This window comes from Salvelinus alpinus, chromosome 8, assembly GCF_045679555.1.
Source record: "Salvelinus alpinus chromosome 8, SLU_Salpinus.1, whole genome shotgun sequence".
NCBI classification, from domain to species: Eukaryota; Metazoa; Chordata; class Actinopteri; order Salmoniformes; family Salmonidae; genus Salvelinus; species Salvelinus alpinus.
The window spans coordinates 41,498,396-41,515,308 of NC_092093.1; the positions used below are offsets into that span (position 1 = coordinate 41,498,396).

The 16,913-nt window shown below is 45.7% G+C and overlaps 1 protein-coding gene across 5 annotated transcripts in view; it reads left to right on the plus strand.

The window, feature by feature from the left end:
• Positions 1 to 16,913, plus strand: part of mthfd1a (methylenetetrahydrofolate dehydrogenase (NADP+ dependent) 1a, methenyltetrahydrofolate cyclohydrolase, formyltetrahydrofolate synthetase) — a 56,354-nt gene that overhangs the window by 25,167 nt on the left and 14,274 nt on the right. For all 5 annotated transcript variants that reach the window (XM_071413926.1, XM_071413927.1, XM_071413925.1 and 2 more), the window contains 9 exons: positions 2,760 to 2,834; positions 3,200 to 3,286; positions 7,542 to 7,676; positions 7,919 to 7,987; positions 11,744 to 11,855; positions 12,780 to 12,919; positions 14,952 to 14,993; positions 15,573 to 15,673; positions 16,153 to 16,330. In XM_071413926.1, the coding sequence (XP_071270027.1) occupies positions 2,760 to 2,834; positions 3,200 to 3,286; positions 7,542 to 7,676; positions 7,919 to 7,987; positions 11,744 to 11,855; positions 12,780 to 12,919; positions 14,952 to 14,993; positions 15,573 to 15,673; positions 16,153 to 16,330 (939 nt within the window). The remainder of the gene's footprint in view (positions 1 to 2,759; positions 2,835 to 3,199; positions 3,287 to 7,541; positions 7,677 to 7,918; positions 7,988 to 11,743; positions 11,856 to 12,779; positions 12,920 to 14,951; positions 14,994 to 15,572; positions 15,674 to 16,152; positions 16,331 to 16,913) is intronic.

Sequence of the window (16,913 nt, forward strand, 5' to 3'; positions counted from 1 at the left end):
TGCGGGGAGTTGGCACAGGACGTACCGGATTGGGGAGGCGCACTGGAGGCCTGGTGCGTGGAGCCGGCACAGGTGGCACCGGACTGGTGACAAGCACTTCAGGGCGAGTGCAGGGAGCTGGCACAGGACTCACCAGACTGCTGACAGGCCCGTCAGGTCGGATGCCGTGCAGAACACACCTACATAACATTTCTCTCCTCTCTCTCTTTCCCAACTTCTCCATCGCCTACCTGACGGTCTCTGGCTCTTCCCGCTGCTCAGCCGCCAGCTCCATGTGCCCCCCTCAAAAAATCTTGGGGTGTCTGTGGCTGTGGTCCCCGGCGTCGTCGCTGTCCTTCCACCTTCCTTGGTGTCTCCTTCCAAGGACGGGTCTCACAACCTCCCATGATTTCTTCCCAGGTCCAAGACTCCTTTATCTCCTTCACACGCTGCTTGGTCCTTGCTTTGTGGGATATTCTGTCACGTTCGTAATAAAGACGGGACCAAGGCGCAGCGTGTGTTGAGTTCCACGTCTTTATTTGAGTGAAACTTTCAAACAAAACAATAAACAAGCAACGAAACGTAACCTCAGTGGTGCTACAAGCACAAACACAAACAATATCCCACAAACACAGGTGGGAAAAATGGCTACCTAAATATGATCCCCAGTTGGAGGCAACGAATACCAGCTGCCTCTAATTGGGAACCATACAAAACACCAACATAGAAATATTGACCTAGAACACCACCTAGTCACGCTAGTCACCACCTAGTTTTCTTGATATGACAGCTTTGCACGCTCTTGGCATTCTCTCAATTTCTTTGCCACATTTTTTGCAGCATTACTTTAGTGCCTTATTGCTAACAGGATGCATGTTTTGAAAGACTGTTATTCTGTACAGGCTTCCTTCTTTTCACTCTGTCCTTTAGGTTAGGTGGAGTAACTATAATGTTGTTGATCCATCCTCAGTTTACTCCTCTCACAGCCATTAAACTCTGTAACTATTTAACAGTCCCCATTGGCCTCATGGTGAAATCCCCGAGTGGTGTCCTTTGTCTTTGGCAACTGAGTTAGGAATTGTATTGATACACCATCCAAAGCGTAATTGATACCGTCACCATACTCAAGATATTCAGTCTGCTTTTTTTATTTTCACCCATCTACCAATAGGTGCCCTGTTTTGCGAGGCTTTGGAAAACCTCCATGGTCTTTGTGGTACAGAGATGAGTAGTCTTTAAAAAATCATGTTACCACTAATACTGCACACAGAGTGAGTCCATACATCTTATTATGTGACTTGTTAAGCACATTTTTACTGCTGTACTTATTTAGGCATGCCATAACAAAGGGGTTAAATACTTATTGACTCAAGACATTTCAGTTTTAATGAATTATTAATTTGTACAAAATTCAAAAAACGAAAATCCACTTTGACATTATATCAACGATGTTGCTCTTGCTGCGGGTGATTCCCTGATCCACCTCTACACAGACGACACCATTCTGTATACATCTGGCCCTTCTTTGGACACTGTGTTAACAAACCTCCAAACAAGCTTCAATGCCATACAACATTCCTTCCGTGGCCTCTAAATGCTCTTAAACGCTAGTAAAACTAAATGCATGCTCTTCAACCAATCACTGCCCGCCCGACTAGCATCACTACTCTGGACGGTTCTGACTTAGAATATGTGGACAACTACAAATACCTAGATGCTGCAGCGCCTCTTCAACCTCAGGAAGCTGAAGAAATTCGGCTTGTCACCAAAAACACTCACAAACTTCTACAGATGCACAATCAAGAGCATCCTGTCAGGCTGTATTACCGCCTGGTACGGCAACTGCTCCGCCCACAACCGTAAGGCTCTCCAGAGGGTAGTGAAGTCTGCACAACGCATCACCGGGGGCAAATTACCTGCCCTCCAGGACACCTACAGCACCGGATGTTACAGGAAGGCCAAAAAGATCATCAAGGACAACAACCACCCGAGCCACTGCCTGTTCACCCCGCTATCATCCAGAAGGCGAGGTCAGTACAGGTGCATCAAAGCTGGGACCGAGAGGCTTAAAAACAGCTTCTATCTCAAGGCCATCAGACTGTTAAACAGCCATCACTAACATTGAGTGGCTGCTGCCAACATACTGACTCAAATCTCTAGCCACTTTAATAATTAAAAATTGGATGTAATAAATGTATCACTAGCCACTTTAAACAATGTCACTTTATATAATGTTTACATACCCTACATTACTCATCTCATATGTATATAGTGTACTCTATACCATCTACTGCATCCTGCCTATGCCGATCGGCCATCGCTCATCCATAGATTTTTATGTACATATTCTTATTCATTCCTTTACACTTCTGTGTATAAGGTAGTTGTTGTGAAATTGTTAGATTACTTGTTAGATATTACTGCATGGTCGGAACTAGAAGCATTTCGTTACACTCACATTAACATCTGCTAACCAAATGTATTTTATTTTATTTGTCTGGCTAGACTGTAAACTCTCCTTCCAGACTCATATTAAGCATCTCCAATCCAAAATTAAATCTAGATTCGGCTTCCTATTTCGCAACAAAGCCTCCTTCACTTCACGCCGCCAAACAAATTGTGGAAAAAGTCCAGGGGTGTGAATACATACTGAAGGCACTGTAGATACAAGATGAGTAGCATATTGTAAAACCAAAATATATTGGAGGAGGAATGGCTGTTAATCAAGTTGTGTGTAATTCGTGACAGGGTGCGATTTTAATTTGACCCTGCCCGTACAGGCTCTCTTTGATTGGCTGGTGCCACTGAGGGACGGTCACAGGAAGTTCTCCCTGTCCCAACTCAATAGGCTGAAGGCAAGTGGAACATCTTCCTCTCTTTATTGATGTGGTTATTACAAAGTATTGTTTCAAAGCAGACATCTCAAAGCAAATTTGCGTAAGGGGCCATCTCTGTAAAGAAAAATACTGTAAGTGCCTTACAGAAAATGTCAAGGGTGTAGACCATTGTCGAAAAAACAACGAAGGAATAGTGAATGTACAAGTTTAATGTAAAGAGTTTACTTCGAATGTAGGGTTTAATGTAGGGTTTAAATCGAATAGCAGCCCACAAATGGGCCGTGGGGGGACATGTTTAAAGGGCTCATTCTTTTTGTTGGGGGAGGGGGGAGGGGGTCTTGTCATTCTTGCAGATGATTGTTTGCCTTGTGATGTGTTTGTAGAGACTGGGTATAGAGAAACCAGAAACCCTGAAACCAGAGGAGATACACCGATTTATCCGTTTGGACATTGATCCAGAGACCAAGACGGTATGTCACTTATCATGAGGTGTAGCCTGGTCCCACATCTGTTTATATTGTCTTGGCAACTCCTATTGTTTGATCATTTGCGTGACAATGATGATAAGAGTTGACAAGAACGCACAAACAGATCTGGGACCAGGCTACATGAGTACTAATTATTCCCTCATTAACATCCATTCACAAGTATTCTTCCATCAGCGACTGTATACCGTGACATTTTGAATGTAACACACAGAGATACTGAATGTCTCTTAAAACAACTGTGAATAAGCATGATTGACTAAAGATCAATGGATTTGGAGATAAATTGGGGGAAAAAATGTGTTTGACCAGATACAATGCTATTTCACAGTAAACAAATTGACAACAGACTTTCAGCACGCATATAGGGAAGAACACTCAACAAGCACGGCACTGTAACGTCCTGACCAGAGTTCTTATGTGTTTTGCTTGTTTAGTGTTGGTCAGGACGTGAGCTGGGTGGGAATTCTATGTTGTGTGTCTAGTTCGTCTGTTTCTGTGTCCAGCCTAATATGGTTCTCAATCAGAGGCAGCTGTCAATCGTTGTCCCTGATTGAGAATCATATATAGGTGGCTTGTTTTGTGTTGGGGATTGTGGGTGGTTGTTTCCTGTCTCTGTGTTTGTGTTCTGCACCAGATAGGACTGTTATCGGTTTGCCACATTTTGTTATTTTGTTATTTGTTAAGTGTTCACTGTTTATTAGTGTTATTAAACATGTTGAGCACTGGCTACGCTGCGTGTTGGTCCGATCCCTGCTACACTCTCTCTTCTAGTGAAGAGAGGGAAGGCTGCCGTTACAGAACCACCCACCAATCTCGGACCAAGCAACGTAGCAACGGGCAGCAGCGGCAGCAGCAGCAGCGGGACCAGGAGAAATGGACATGGGAGGACGAGCTGGACGGAAAAGGACCCTGGGCAGAGCCAGAGGTGTATCGCCGCCCCAAAGCAGAGCTGGAGGCAGCAAAAGCAGAGAAGCGGCGTTTCGAGGAGCTAGCTCGGCAGCAGGAGCCGGATCTGGGTTACACCACTTGGGAGGAAATAGACAGGTGGTCGGTTGACCCAGGGAGAGTGCCGGAGCCCGCGTGGGATTCGATGGAGCAATGTGCAGAGGGATACCGGCGAATGAGGTTAGCACGACGACGCGGTAAGAAGCCCGTGAAGAAACCCCAAAAATTTATTGGGGGGGGGGGGGGGGCTAAAGGATAGTGTGGCGAAGTCAGGTAGGAGACCTGCGCCCACTTCCCATGCTTACCGTGGAGAGCAGGAGTACGGGCAGACACCGTGTTATGCGGAAGAGCGCACGGTGTCTCCTGTACGTGTGCATAGCCCGGTGCGGGTTATTCCACCTCCCCGCACTGGCCGGGCTAGATTGAGCATTGAGCCAAGTGCCATGAAGCCGGCTCTACATATCTGGCCTCCAGTACGTCTCCTCGGGCCGGTGTACATGGCACCAACCTTACGCATGGTGTCCCCGGTTCGCCAACACAGCCCAGTGCGGGTTATTCCACCTCCCCGCACTGGACGGGCTACGGGGAGCATTCAACCAGGTAAAGTTGGGCAGGCTCGGTGCTCAAGGGAGCCAGTACGCCTGCACGGTCCGGTATATCCGGCGCCACCTTCCCGCCCCAGCCCAGTACCACCCGTGCCTACACCACGCACCAGGCTTCCAGTGTGTCTCCAGAGCCCTGTTCCTCCTCCACGCACTCTCCCTGTGGTGCGTGTCTCCAGCCCAGTACCTCCAGTTCCGGCACCACGCATCAAGCCTCCTGTGCGTCTCCAGAGCCCTGTACGCACTGTTTCTTCTCCCCGCACCCACCCTGAGGTGCGTGCCCTCAGCCCGGTACCACCAGTGCCGGTACCACGCACCAGGCCTATAGTGCGCTTTGAGAGTCCAGTGTGCCCTGTTCCTGCTCCCCGTACTAGCCTTAAGGTGCGTGTCTCCAGTCCGGTACCACCAGTTCCGGCACCACGCACCAGGCCTACTGTGCGCCTCAGCAGGTCAGAGTCGGCCGTCTGCCCAGAGCTGCCTGCACTGCTCGTCTGCCCAGCACCGTCTGAGCTGCCTGCCTGCCCAGCACCATCTGAGCCATCCGTCTGCCCAGCGCCGTCTGAGCCATCTGTCTGCCCAGCGCCGTCTGAGCCATCTGTCTGCCCAGCGCCGTCTGAGCCATCTGTCTGCCCAGCGCCGTCTGAGCCATCTGTCTGCCCAGCGCCGTCTGAGCCATCCGTCTGCCCAGCGCCATCTGAGCCATCCGTCTGCCACGAGCCTTCAGAGCCGCCCGTCTGTCCCGAGCCATTAGAGCCGTCCGTCAATCAGGAGCCGCTAGAGCCGTCCGTCAGTCAGGAGCCGCCAGAGCCGCCAGCCAGTCAGGAGCTGCCAGAGCCGCCAGCCAGTCAGGAGCTGCCAGAGCCGCCAGCCAGTCAGGAGCTGCCAGAGCCGCCAGCCAGTCATGAGCTGCCTTCCAGTCATGAGCTGCCTTCCAGTCATGAGCTGCACTCCAGTCATGAGCTGCACTCCAGTCATGAGCTGCCCTCCAGTCATGAGCTGCCTTCCAGTCATGAGCTGCCCTACAGTCATGAGCTACCCTACAGTCATGAGCTGCCCTACAGTCATGAGCTGCCACTCAGTCATGAGCTGCCACTCAGTCATGAGCTGCCACTCAGTCATGAGCTGCCACTCAGTCATGAGCTGCCACATTTTGTTATTTTGTTATTTAAGTGTTAAGTGTTCACTGTTTATTAGTGTTATTAAACATGTTGAGCACTGGCTACGCTGCGTGTTGGTCCGATCCCTGCTATACTCTCTCTTCTAGTGAAGAGAGGGAAGGCTGCCGTTACAGGCACTTACACAAATGACTGACGATTGGCTAAGAGAAATTGATGATCGAATTATTGTGGGGGCTGTCTTGTTAGACTTCATTGCAGCTTTTACATTATCAATCATAGTCTGCTGCTGGAAAAACATATGTGTTACGGTTTTACACCCCCTGCTATAATGTGGATAAAGAGTTACCTGTCTAACAGAACACAGAGGGTGTTCTTTATTGGAAGCCTCTCAAACATAATCCAGGTAGAAGCAGGAATTCCCCAGGGTAACTGTTTAGGCCCTTTGCTTTTTTCAATCTTTACTAACGGCATGCCACTGGCTTGGAGTAAGGCCAGAGTGTCTATGTATGCGGATGACTCAACACTATACACATCAGATACTACAGCGACTGAAATGACTGCAACACTTAACAAAGAGCTGCAGTTAGTTTCGGAATGGGTAGCAAGAAATAAGTTAGTCCTAAGTATTTCTAAAACTAAAAGCATTGTATTTGGGACAAATCATTCACTAAATCCTAAACCTCAACTACATCTCATAATGAATAACGTGGAAATTGAGCAAGTTGAGATGACTAAACTGCATGGAGTAACCCTGGAATGTAAACTGTCATGGTCAAAACATATTGATACAACAGTAGCTAAGATGGGGAGAAGTCTGTCCATAATAAAGCGCTGTTCTGCCTTATTAACAACACTATCAACAAGGCAGGTCCTACAGGCCCTGGATTTGTCGCACCTGGACTACTGTTCAGTCGTGTGGTCAGGTGCCACAAAGAGGGACTTGGGAAAATTGCAGTTGGCTCTGAACAGGGCAGCATGGCTGGCCCTTGAAAGTACATGGAGAGCTAACATTAATGACATGCAAGTCAATTTCTCATGGCTCAAAGTGGAAGAGAGATTGACTTCCTCGTTACTTGTTTTTGTAAGGGGTGAACAAGCTGAACATACCGAGATGTTTGTTTAAACTACTAGCACGCAGCTCGGACACCCATACCCCACAAGACATGCCCCCGGAGGTCTCTTCACAATAAAAATACACCATATGGAACAGCGGAGACTGTGAAGAAACACAAACATAGGCACAAATGCATGATAACATACGCATGATAACATACTCACTATGCACACACATGATAACATACTCACTATACACACACGTACACATGGATTTTGCGTTGTAGATATGTGGTAGTGGAGTAGTCGCCTGACGGCACACACTTAGTGTGTTGTGAATTCTGTGTTGAATGTATTGTAATGTTTTTAGAATTGTATATCTTCCTTAATTTTGCTGGACTCCAGGAAGAGAAGCTGCTGCCTTGGTAGGTAAGGTATACACATACCTTACCTCTCTGCGGGTAGGTAGGCCAATAGGTATATTTTTAAGGTTCTATCTAATAAACTTGTTCCAAACAGCTGAGTGGATCTGTGGCCAGTGAGATGATGGCGGTGTTGGCCCTCAGTACCAGTCTGGGAGACATGACGCGCCGCCTGGCCAGGATGGTGGTGGCCTACAGCCGCAAGGGGAAGCCAGTCACAACAGAGGACATGGTCAGAGTGTGTGTGTGGTGTGTGTGTGTGTGTGTGTGTACATGTGTATTTGAAAAGAAGAGAAAGCGTTTACGATATGCGTTAGCAAGTGTGCAAATAATGATTTGCGGACGAACATGTGTCCACTTATGGCGCTTGTTCTATATAATTTCCAATCATGGTGTGCAACAGGAGCGAGTGCTATTGTTATTGTTTCCGAGTGAATAACATGTTATTAGTCTCTTGCTGTGTTCATCCAACAGGGTATTAGTGGAGTGTTGGCCACGTTGATGAGAGATGCTGTGAAGCCCAGTCTAATGCAGACCATGGAGGTGAGAGACCCAGACACCCAGACCGATCTATGAGATTAATGTATGATTCATATTTCGTATTAGACCCTTAAGTCTTTTGTGTGTGTGTGTGTGTGTGTGCACCCCAATGGTGGAACAAGTTTTCCCTTAATGTCAGGACAGTGGAGTCCCCCCGAAAACATCTGAATCTATACCTCTTTAAAGAGTATCGTAGTACTTTACACTCGTACCCATATACGGGTTCAAAATGACAGATTTGGGCACTGATAAATGGCTAAATTGGAATGCAGTGGCTATACAGTAACATGCTATAGATGACGTCAGAGTTTCGGCTCAGCGCTTCACTTTGGACCCACCTACTTGGGCTCCCGAGTGGCACAGCGGTCTAAGGCACTGCATCTCAGTGCTAGAGGAGTCACTTGAGACACCCTGGTTTGAATCCAGGCTGTATCACAACCAGCCGTGATTGGGAGTCCCATAGGGCGGCGCACAATTGGACCAGCGTCATCCGGGTTTGGTTTGTGTAGGATATCATTGTAAATAAGAATTTGTTCTTAACTGACTTGCCAAGTTAAATAAAGGTAAAACATTTAATAAAATACTAATTCATGGGTTTTTCTTTATTTGGATTATTTTCTACATTGTACTATAATAGTGAAGACATCTAAACTACGAAAAAGTGTTAAACAAATCAAAATATATTTGAGATTATTTAAAGTAGTCACCCTTTGCCTTGATTACAGCTTTGCACACTCTTGCTATTCTCTCAACCAGCTTCATGAGGTAGTCATCTGGAATGCATTTCGATGAACAGGTGTGCATTTTTAAAAGTTAATTTGTGAAATGTATTTCCTTCTTAATGCATTTGAGCCAATCAGCTGTGTTGTGAAAAGGTAGGGGTGATATATAGAAGACCACGTCAAAATATTATGGCAAGAACAGCTCAAATAAGCAAAGAGAAACAACAGTCCATCATTACTTTAAGACATGAAGGTCAGTCAATGCGGAAAATGTCAAGAACTTTGAAAGTTTCTTCAAGTGCAGTTACAAAAACCATCATGCCCTATGATGAAACTGGCTCTCACGAGGACCGCCACAAGAAAAGGAAGACCCAGAGTGACCTCTGCTGCAGAGGATAAGTTCATTAGAGTTACCAGCCTCAGAAATTGCAGCCCAAATAAATGCTTCACAGAGTTCAAGAAACAGACACATCTCAACATCAACTGTTCAGAGGAGACTGCGTGAATCAGGAGTTCATGGTTGAATTGCTGCAAAGAAACCACTACTAAAGAACACCAATAAGAAGAAGAGACTTGCTTGGGCCAAGATACACAAACAATGTACATTAGACCGGTGGAAATCTGTCCTTTGGCCTGATGAGTCCAAATTTTAGATTTTTGGTTTCAACCGCCGTGTCTTTGTGAGACGCAGAGTAGGTGAATGAATGATCTCCGCATTTGTGGTTCCCACCGTGAAGCATGGAGGATGAGGTGTGATGGTGTGCGGCTGCTTTGCTGGTGACACTGTCAGTGATTTATTTAGATATCAAGGCACACTTAACCAGCATGGCTACCACAGCATTCTACAACAATACGCCATCCCATCTGGTTTGCTCTTAGTGGGACTATAATTTTTTTCAACAGGACACTGACCCAGCACACCTCCAGGCTGTGTAAGGGCTATTTGACCAAGAAGGAGAGTGATGGAGTGCTGCATCAGATGACCTAGCCTCCACAATACCCAACCTCAACCCAATTGAGATGGTTTGGGATGAGTTGGACTGCAGAGTGAAGGAAAAGCAGCCAACAAGTGCTCAGCATATGTGGGAACTCCTTCAAGATTGTTGGAAAAGCATTCCAGGTGAAGCTGGTTGAGAGAATGCCAAGCATGTGCAAAGCTGTCATCAAGGCAAAAATTGGCTCCTTTGAAAAGTCGCAAATATAAAATATATTTTGATTTGTTTAACACTTTTTTATTCCATATGTGTTATTTCATAGTTTGGATGTCTTAACTTTTATTCTACAATGTAGAAAATAGTAAAAATAAAGAAACCCTTGAATGAGTAGGTGTGTCAAAAATTTTGACTGGTACTGTATATATCCACCAGGCAACTGTATGTTTGTCTGACAAATCAAATCAAATGTATTTATATAGCCCTTCTTACATCAGCTGATATCTCAAAGTGCTGTACAAAAACCCAGCCTAAAACCCCAAACAGCAAGCAATGCAGGTGTAGAAGCACGGTGGCTAGGAAAAACTCCCTAGAAAGGCCAAAACCTTTCTAAAGGAAGAAACCTAGAGAGGAACCAGGCTATGAGGGGTGGCCAGTCCTCTTCTGGCTGTGCCGGGTGGAGAGTATAACAGAACATGACCAAGATGTTCAAATGTTCATAAATGACCAGCATGGTCAAATAATAATAATCACAGTAGTTGTCGAGGGTGCAGCAAGTCAGCACCTTAGGAGTAAATGTCAGTTGGCCTTTCATAGCCGATCATTAAGAGTATCTCTACCGCTCCTGCGGTCTCTAGAGAGTTGAAAACAGCAGGTCTGGGACAGGTAGCACGTCCGGTGAACAGGTCAGGGTTCCATAGAACAGTTGAAACAGCAAGGAGTCATCATGCCAGGTAGTCCCGAGGCATGGTCCTAGGGCTCAGGTTCTCTGAGAGAGAGAAAGAAAGAGAGAAAGAGAGAATTAGAGAGAGCATACCTAAATTCACACAGGACACCGGATAAGACAGGAGAAGTACTCCAGATATAACAAACTGACCCTAGCCCCCTGACACATAAACTACTGCAGCATAAATACTGGAGGCTGAGACAGGAGTGGTCAGGAGACACTGTGGCCCCATCCGATGATACCCCCGGACAGGGCCAAACAGGAAGGATATAACCCCACCCACTTTGCCAAAGCACAGCCCCCACACCACAAGAGGGATATCTTCAAACACCAACTTACCATCCTGAGACAAGGCCGAGTATAGCCCACAAAGTTCTCCGTCACGGCACAACCCAAGGGGGGGCAGAGACAGGAAGATCACGTCAGTGACTCAACCCACTCAACCCACTCAAGTGACGCACCCCTCCTAGGGACGGCATGAAAGAGCACCAGTAAGCCAGTGACTCAGCCCCTGTAATAGGGTTAGAGGCAGAGAATCCCAGTGGAGAGAGGGGAACTGGCCAGGCAGAGACAGCAAGGGCGGTTCGTTGCTACAGAGCCTTTCCGTTCACCTTCACACTCCTGGGCCAGACTACACTCAATCATATGACCCACTGAAGAGATGAGTCTTCAGTAAAGACTTAAAAGTTGAGACCGAGTCTGCGTCTCTCACATGGGTAGGCAGACCATTCCATAAAAATTGAGATCTGTAGGAGAAAGCCCTGCCTCCAGCTGTTTGCTTAGAAATTCTAGGGACAATTAGGAGGCCTGCGTCTTGTGACCGTAGCGTACATGTAGGTATGTACGGCAGGACCAAATCGGAAAGATAGGTAGGAGCAAGCCCATGTAATGCTTTGTTGGTTAGCAGTAAAACCTTGAAATCAGCCAAGCACGTAGGACACAGACAAAGGAAGGGGGAGGATAGAGGGAGCGACAGAGGAAAGGATAGAGGGAGAGCATACAGCCGTGAGGCCCAGATATCAATTGCTTCATAAATTCTTAATATTGTTGTTGCTAAATGATTGAGGGTTAGGTTCTGTGTCTTAGGTTTTTTACTGTTGACTCTCTTTCCCTTCTCCACCCCCCCCCCCCCCCTCTCTCTATCTATCTCTCTCTCTAGGGGACACCTGTGTTTGTCCACACCTGTCCATTGTCAGATATTGCCCAGGGCAACTCGTCCATCCTGGCTGACCAGATCGCCTTAAAGCTGGTGGGCCCAGAGGGGTTTGTGGGTAAGTAAAATGCTGTTAAAAGCCTAGTGCAGCCAAAATGATTGTTTTTCCTGTGTTTTGTATCATATTGTAAAACAGGTGATGAAACTAAACACTGTAAAAGTGTAAATAAAAGTTTTACTTCCTGATGGTTGAAAATGTAATTTTACACAGGACCTTCTAAATCAGCGGGTTTTGAATGGGTGGAGTTTTGGCTTGCTTGGTGACATCAACAGTTCCAAGCCTCTCTTCCAATAACAGCTCGTTTTCAGCGTACATATCCCTCGCATTAGGCCCCTCCAATGAGACCCCTCACTCCCATACAGTCCTAGCAAAAATATTGCTTGAGAAAGTTCTTGGGGCGATTAATCTATTTTTGTTTATTTTTGACAGTTTTAATGGATCGCTATTACAGTAAGATACTGTTACCCAGATATGATAGTGAGATAAAAACAGCTGCATTGGGCCTTTAACACATATGACACACTAACTGTATCATGCACTTTAGTATGCACTTTGTGTGATTTTTTACATGAAATGGGATGACTCGTTTACGGGAGGCAGCTCTGCAGAATGGTCACTAGCTGGCATAGACACAAAGTCATAAGATCTGATTATAGAGGGAAAGTTTAGAAAAGTCAGTTTGAAAAAGTAAAGTGAAAGGATATTAGACCAGGGTTTTGTTTCTGTTCAATAAAATAATCAATTTTTGTAATGTTACATAAATGTCACATATACTTATGAATATATAATGATTCTGCTGTTTGTGTCTCACCTCTCTTCACCCTACATCCCCTTACCAATGTAACATCACACACACACACACACACACACACACACACACACACACACACACACACACACACACACACACACACACACACACACACACACACACACACACACACACACACACACACACGCACAAATAAAACTTCCCCCCAGTCACCGAGGCAGAAGGAGGTGCTGAATTAGGCATGGAGAAGTTCTTCGACATCAAGTGTCGCTCTTCGGGCCTGCATCCTGACGTGGTGGTGATGGTGGCTTCAGTTCCTGCCCTGAAGATGCATGGGGGTGGACCTGCGGTGAGCTACCACTAGGGGGAGTGCTAGTAAGGGAGGAGAGTAGAACATACCAGTCAGTCAATTGGATAAGTGCTCTATCTCAATTGCTTAAAAATCTGTCTTCTATCTGTCACTTTCACTTCATCTGCATTGATTTGAAAAGACTTGACAGGTGAAAAGAAAATGCTAGAAGCTCATCATTAGTCTCACCTACTGTCGTCAGTCCTTTTAGATCAGCGCAATGAAGGACAGGAGGCGAGTTGAGGAAACATTTTTCATGCAATTAAGAAAGAGCCAGGGTCTGAACGCACTTCATGGACGACATAAAAATGAGACTTTATTTTTTAAACACTGTCCCCTCTCATTCTCACGCACTCCCTTTGAAGATCTAAGAACATCTGGCAAGTGGCTTCTGGATATGGTTGCCTCCAAAATTAGCACCCTATTCCCTATGTAGTGCAATACTTCTGACCAGGGCCCATAGGGCTCTGTTAAAAGTAGCCAACTATATAAGAAATAGGGTGCCATTTTAACGTAAAGTTTCTTGCCCTGAGGATTCATTAGATATCAATGATTAATCGACTGATCGACCTCATCCATCATCATTTCTCACCGCAAACATACTATAAGATTAGACTTAAATTGCCACTATCCACTGATACAAGGTTGGATATGTTTTCAATCCCTTATGGTTTAGATGAAGATTGGGGAAAAGATCATCTGATCCTAGATCTGTGTATAAGGGCAACCTACCTCGCACAGATATCGGCTGTTGATAAATGCGATGGGTGTGAACTCTCATGACAGCGTGCACTAAACCTGAAGCTGCCGTTGCAATTAAAAATAACATAATTGAATTGAACTGGGACACTGTATTGAACTTAAAACCGAGTTTGCACATTGGAAAAGTCATCTGTACCACACATACACTCTTTGTGCTATCTAGAGGCTAAAAGGGTTATTCGGCTGTCCTCATATGATAACCCTTTGAAGAACCCTTTTTGGTTCCAAGTAGAACCCTTTTGGTTCCAGGTTTAACCCTTTCCACAGAGGGTTCTACATGGAACCCAAAATGGTTTCTACGTGGAACCAAAAAGGTTAAACTACGGGGACTGCCGAAGAACCCTTTTTGAACAATCTTTTTCTAAGAGTACAATGTAAACTTCAAGCCCATACAGTCTTCATGAAGCCTCTACTGTCACAGATCACACATGCCTCCATTTTGGGCAACGACACAGAGGTGTCTAATTATTTAACGTGCTAATGGACACCACTGGGTGGCATCGATGTCTCTAGCATCAACACCACACACACACACACACACACACACACACACACACACACACACACACACACACACACACACACACACACACACACACACACACACACACACACACACACACACACACACACACACACACCGTGTAACGTCTCTCGAGCTCTCTAACTCTTCAAGGACTGAGCGCTCGTTAATGAAACACATGGTCACACATTTATTCTTACATGTGATATTTATTCATTGAACAGACGCTCAGGGTACATTGAGTGCGTACACTGGGGAGGTAAAGCCGTACAGGAGTTGTTGTAGTCAATGTCATTTGACATGCTAATTGTCCAAAACACAGGGGTAGTGCCCTGAATAAATAAAGTCAATGTGTGTTCTCATAATCTAAACTGAACAATTAAGATAAATTGTTTTATGTTGTGCCTGCTTCTGTGGTGCCTGCTTCTTGAGGGGTGTGAGAGAGAGAGAGATTGAAAGAAAACGAGAGGGAGCGCGAAAGAGAGCGATACAGTGAGAGAGAGAGAGAGAGAGAGAAAATAAACAGTGGACTGTTGATGGCACGTCTCTATGGGTGCCAGAATGAAGCAGAAAGAAGGAGAGTGAGAGAGCAACCCAGACCATTTTCCAACCCAACAACCCAATACATCAAAGCGAGGAGAAAGGCAAAAAAGAGAGTGGGAGAGAGAAGTGACAGACACCTAACAGTGCAGTGGCCGTGCACACTAAACGTAATGTCCCTATTGGTTTTCTTCTTCTTTTCCACAGGTCACAGCAGGTTCAGCCATGCCGAAGGAGTACTCAACGGAGGTAATTTCCCCATGGCTTCCCAGCCAGCCACACTCACTCACTCACTCACTCACTCACTCACTCACTCACTCACTCACTCACTCACTCACTCACTCACTCACTCACTCACTCACTCACTCACTCACTCACTCACTCACTCACTCACTCACTCACCCACCCACCGGAACCCACACACATACACACACAGACAAGCTGCTGAAATATGTATCAGGCTCTCCCCCTTCGAAATGATACAGGATTTATTTTCACTCTGTGGAGATTTTTAAAACAACCTTCATTGACACAATTCAACTTATTTATATAGTGGAGGTTTAGAGATTTTCTGTCAGAGCTAAACCTCAATGAGAATTGTAGAGGAAAGAGGTTGTTGTGGTTGGACTGGAGATAGATAGAAATTAGATTTCCAATTACTTTTTGCTGTTATTGCTGTTGACGTTGTTTCCTGTGGTTGAGATGTGCTTCAAGCCATCAAGAGGAAAAAGAGTACTGTACGGTGTCCATATTAGGACAGTCACACATCAATGGAAGTTGGGTCAGAATCACTTTGAGTTGGTCTGTCTCTACAATGTTTGTTTGCAGAACCTGACGTTACTGGAAAATGGCTGCAACCACTTGAAGAGGCAGCTGGAGAATGCCCGGGCCTTTGGCTTACCTGTCGTTGTAGCCATTAACACCTTCAGGTAGGCCATTATCTCCAGTGTTCCTATTCCAGACTGCTGTTTGGGTGTCTGTCAGGGGATTGTAAAAACATCACTGAACACACACAGTGTGTGTCACTGTCTTGAATGGTCTCAGGGTATTGGTCTGGTGTGGATTTTCAGTCCAATTAAAAAGTTGACTTTACCTTATTCAAGAGCTAGTGACTCTTTACAGACCTTTTCAATAAACGTGTATTTCCTCGTCTGATCGAGAAGACTGAGGTCATTTCCATTGGGCTATTTCCATTTCCCGTGGGGTCATTTCCGAGATTGGGATCTGATTATTTCTATTTCAATTCAGTCAGAGTTCAGAGTTCAGTGGTCCTCAGAGGAATTCTAAATGGAATTTACCACAACTCAAGAGAACCTGCACACTTTCGTTCCTGCTGTCACGGGCTAAACATTTCTTACTGCCCAGCCTTGCATCAGACTCATTGGTGTATTTGTCCTGATTATAACAGCACCGACACCGATGCAGAGTTGGGCCTGGTCTGTGAGCAGGCTAAACTGGCGGGGGCCTTGGAGGCGGTGCCATGCTCACACTGGGCTGAAGGGGGTGCCGGAGCGGTGGCGCTGGGTCAGGCGGTACAGAGGGCAGCTGAGACACCACACCAGATGAACTTCCTGTATGACCTGGAGGTAAAAAGCTCCCACTATCAGCTATGGCGTAGGGGTAAGTTGTCCCGAGATGTTGATCTTGGGTCAGTTTTAGCATTTTCCAGTTCCTGCATCTGTACCATTGGGAACATTCATCCTGGAGCTCAAACTGTACTCTATCATCAACTACCCCATTACAGATGTGACGCTGTTGGAAAAATCAATGAATTTTATTTTCACTGAATCTCCGTTTGGGTATTGGTTAGACTACAATTAAGGTGTGGAAATGTTATGATCTTAGTACTGTAGCCTAGTCCCGACTGTCACGTTGCAAAGCGCCATATTGTCCTGAGGTTTTCATTTTTCGTTTTTCTTGGAATAGAAACACCATAAAATGTATCCAATTTTATTATGCAAAATTTCTTAAATTCAATCTTATATAACATGTTCTTACAACCCCTAGGCTAATGACTTCTACAAAAGCTAATTGGAGTCAGGGGTCAGCTAACCTGGAGTACAATCGATGAGATGAGATTGGAGATGTTGGTTAGAGCTGCCCTGCCCTATAAAAAACACTCTCAAAATGTGAGTTTGCTATTCACAAGAAGCATTGCCTGATGTGAAC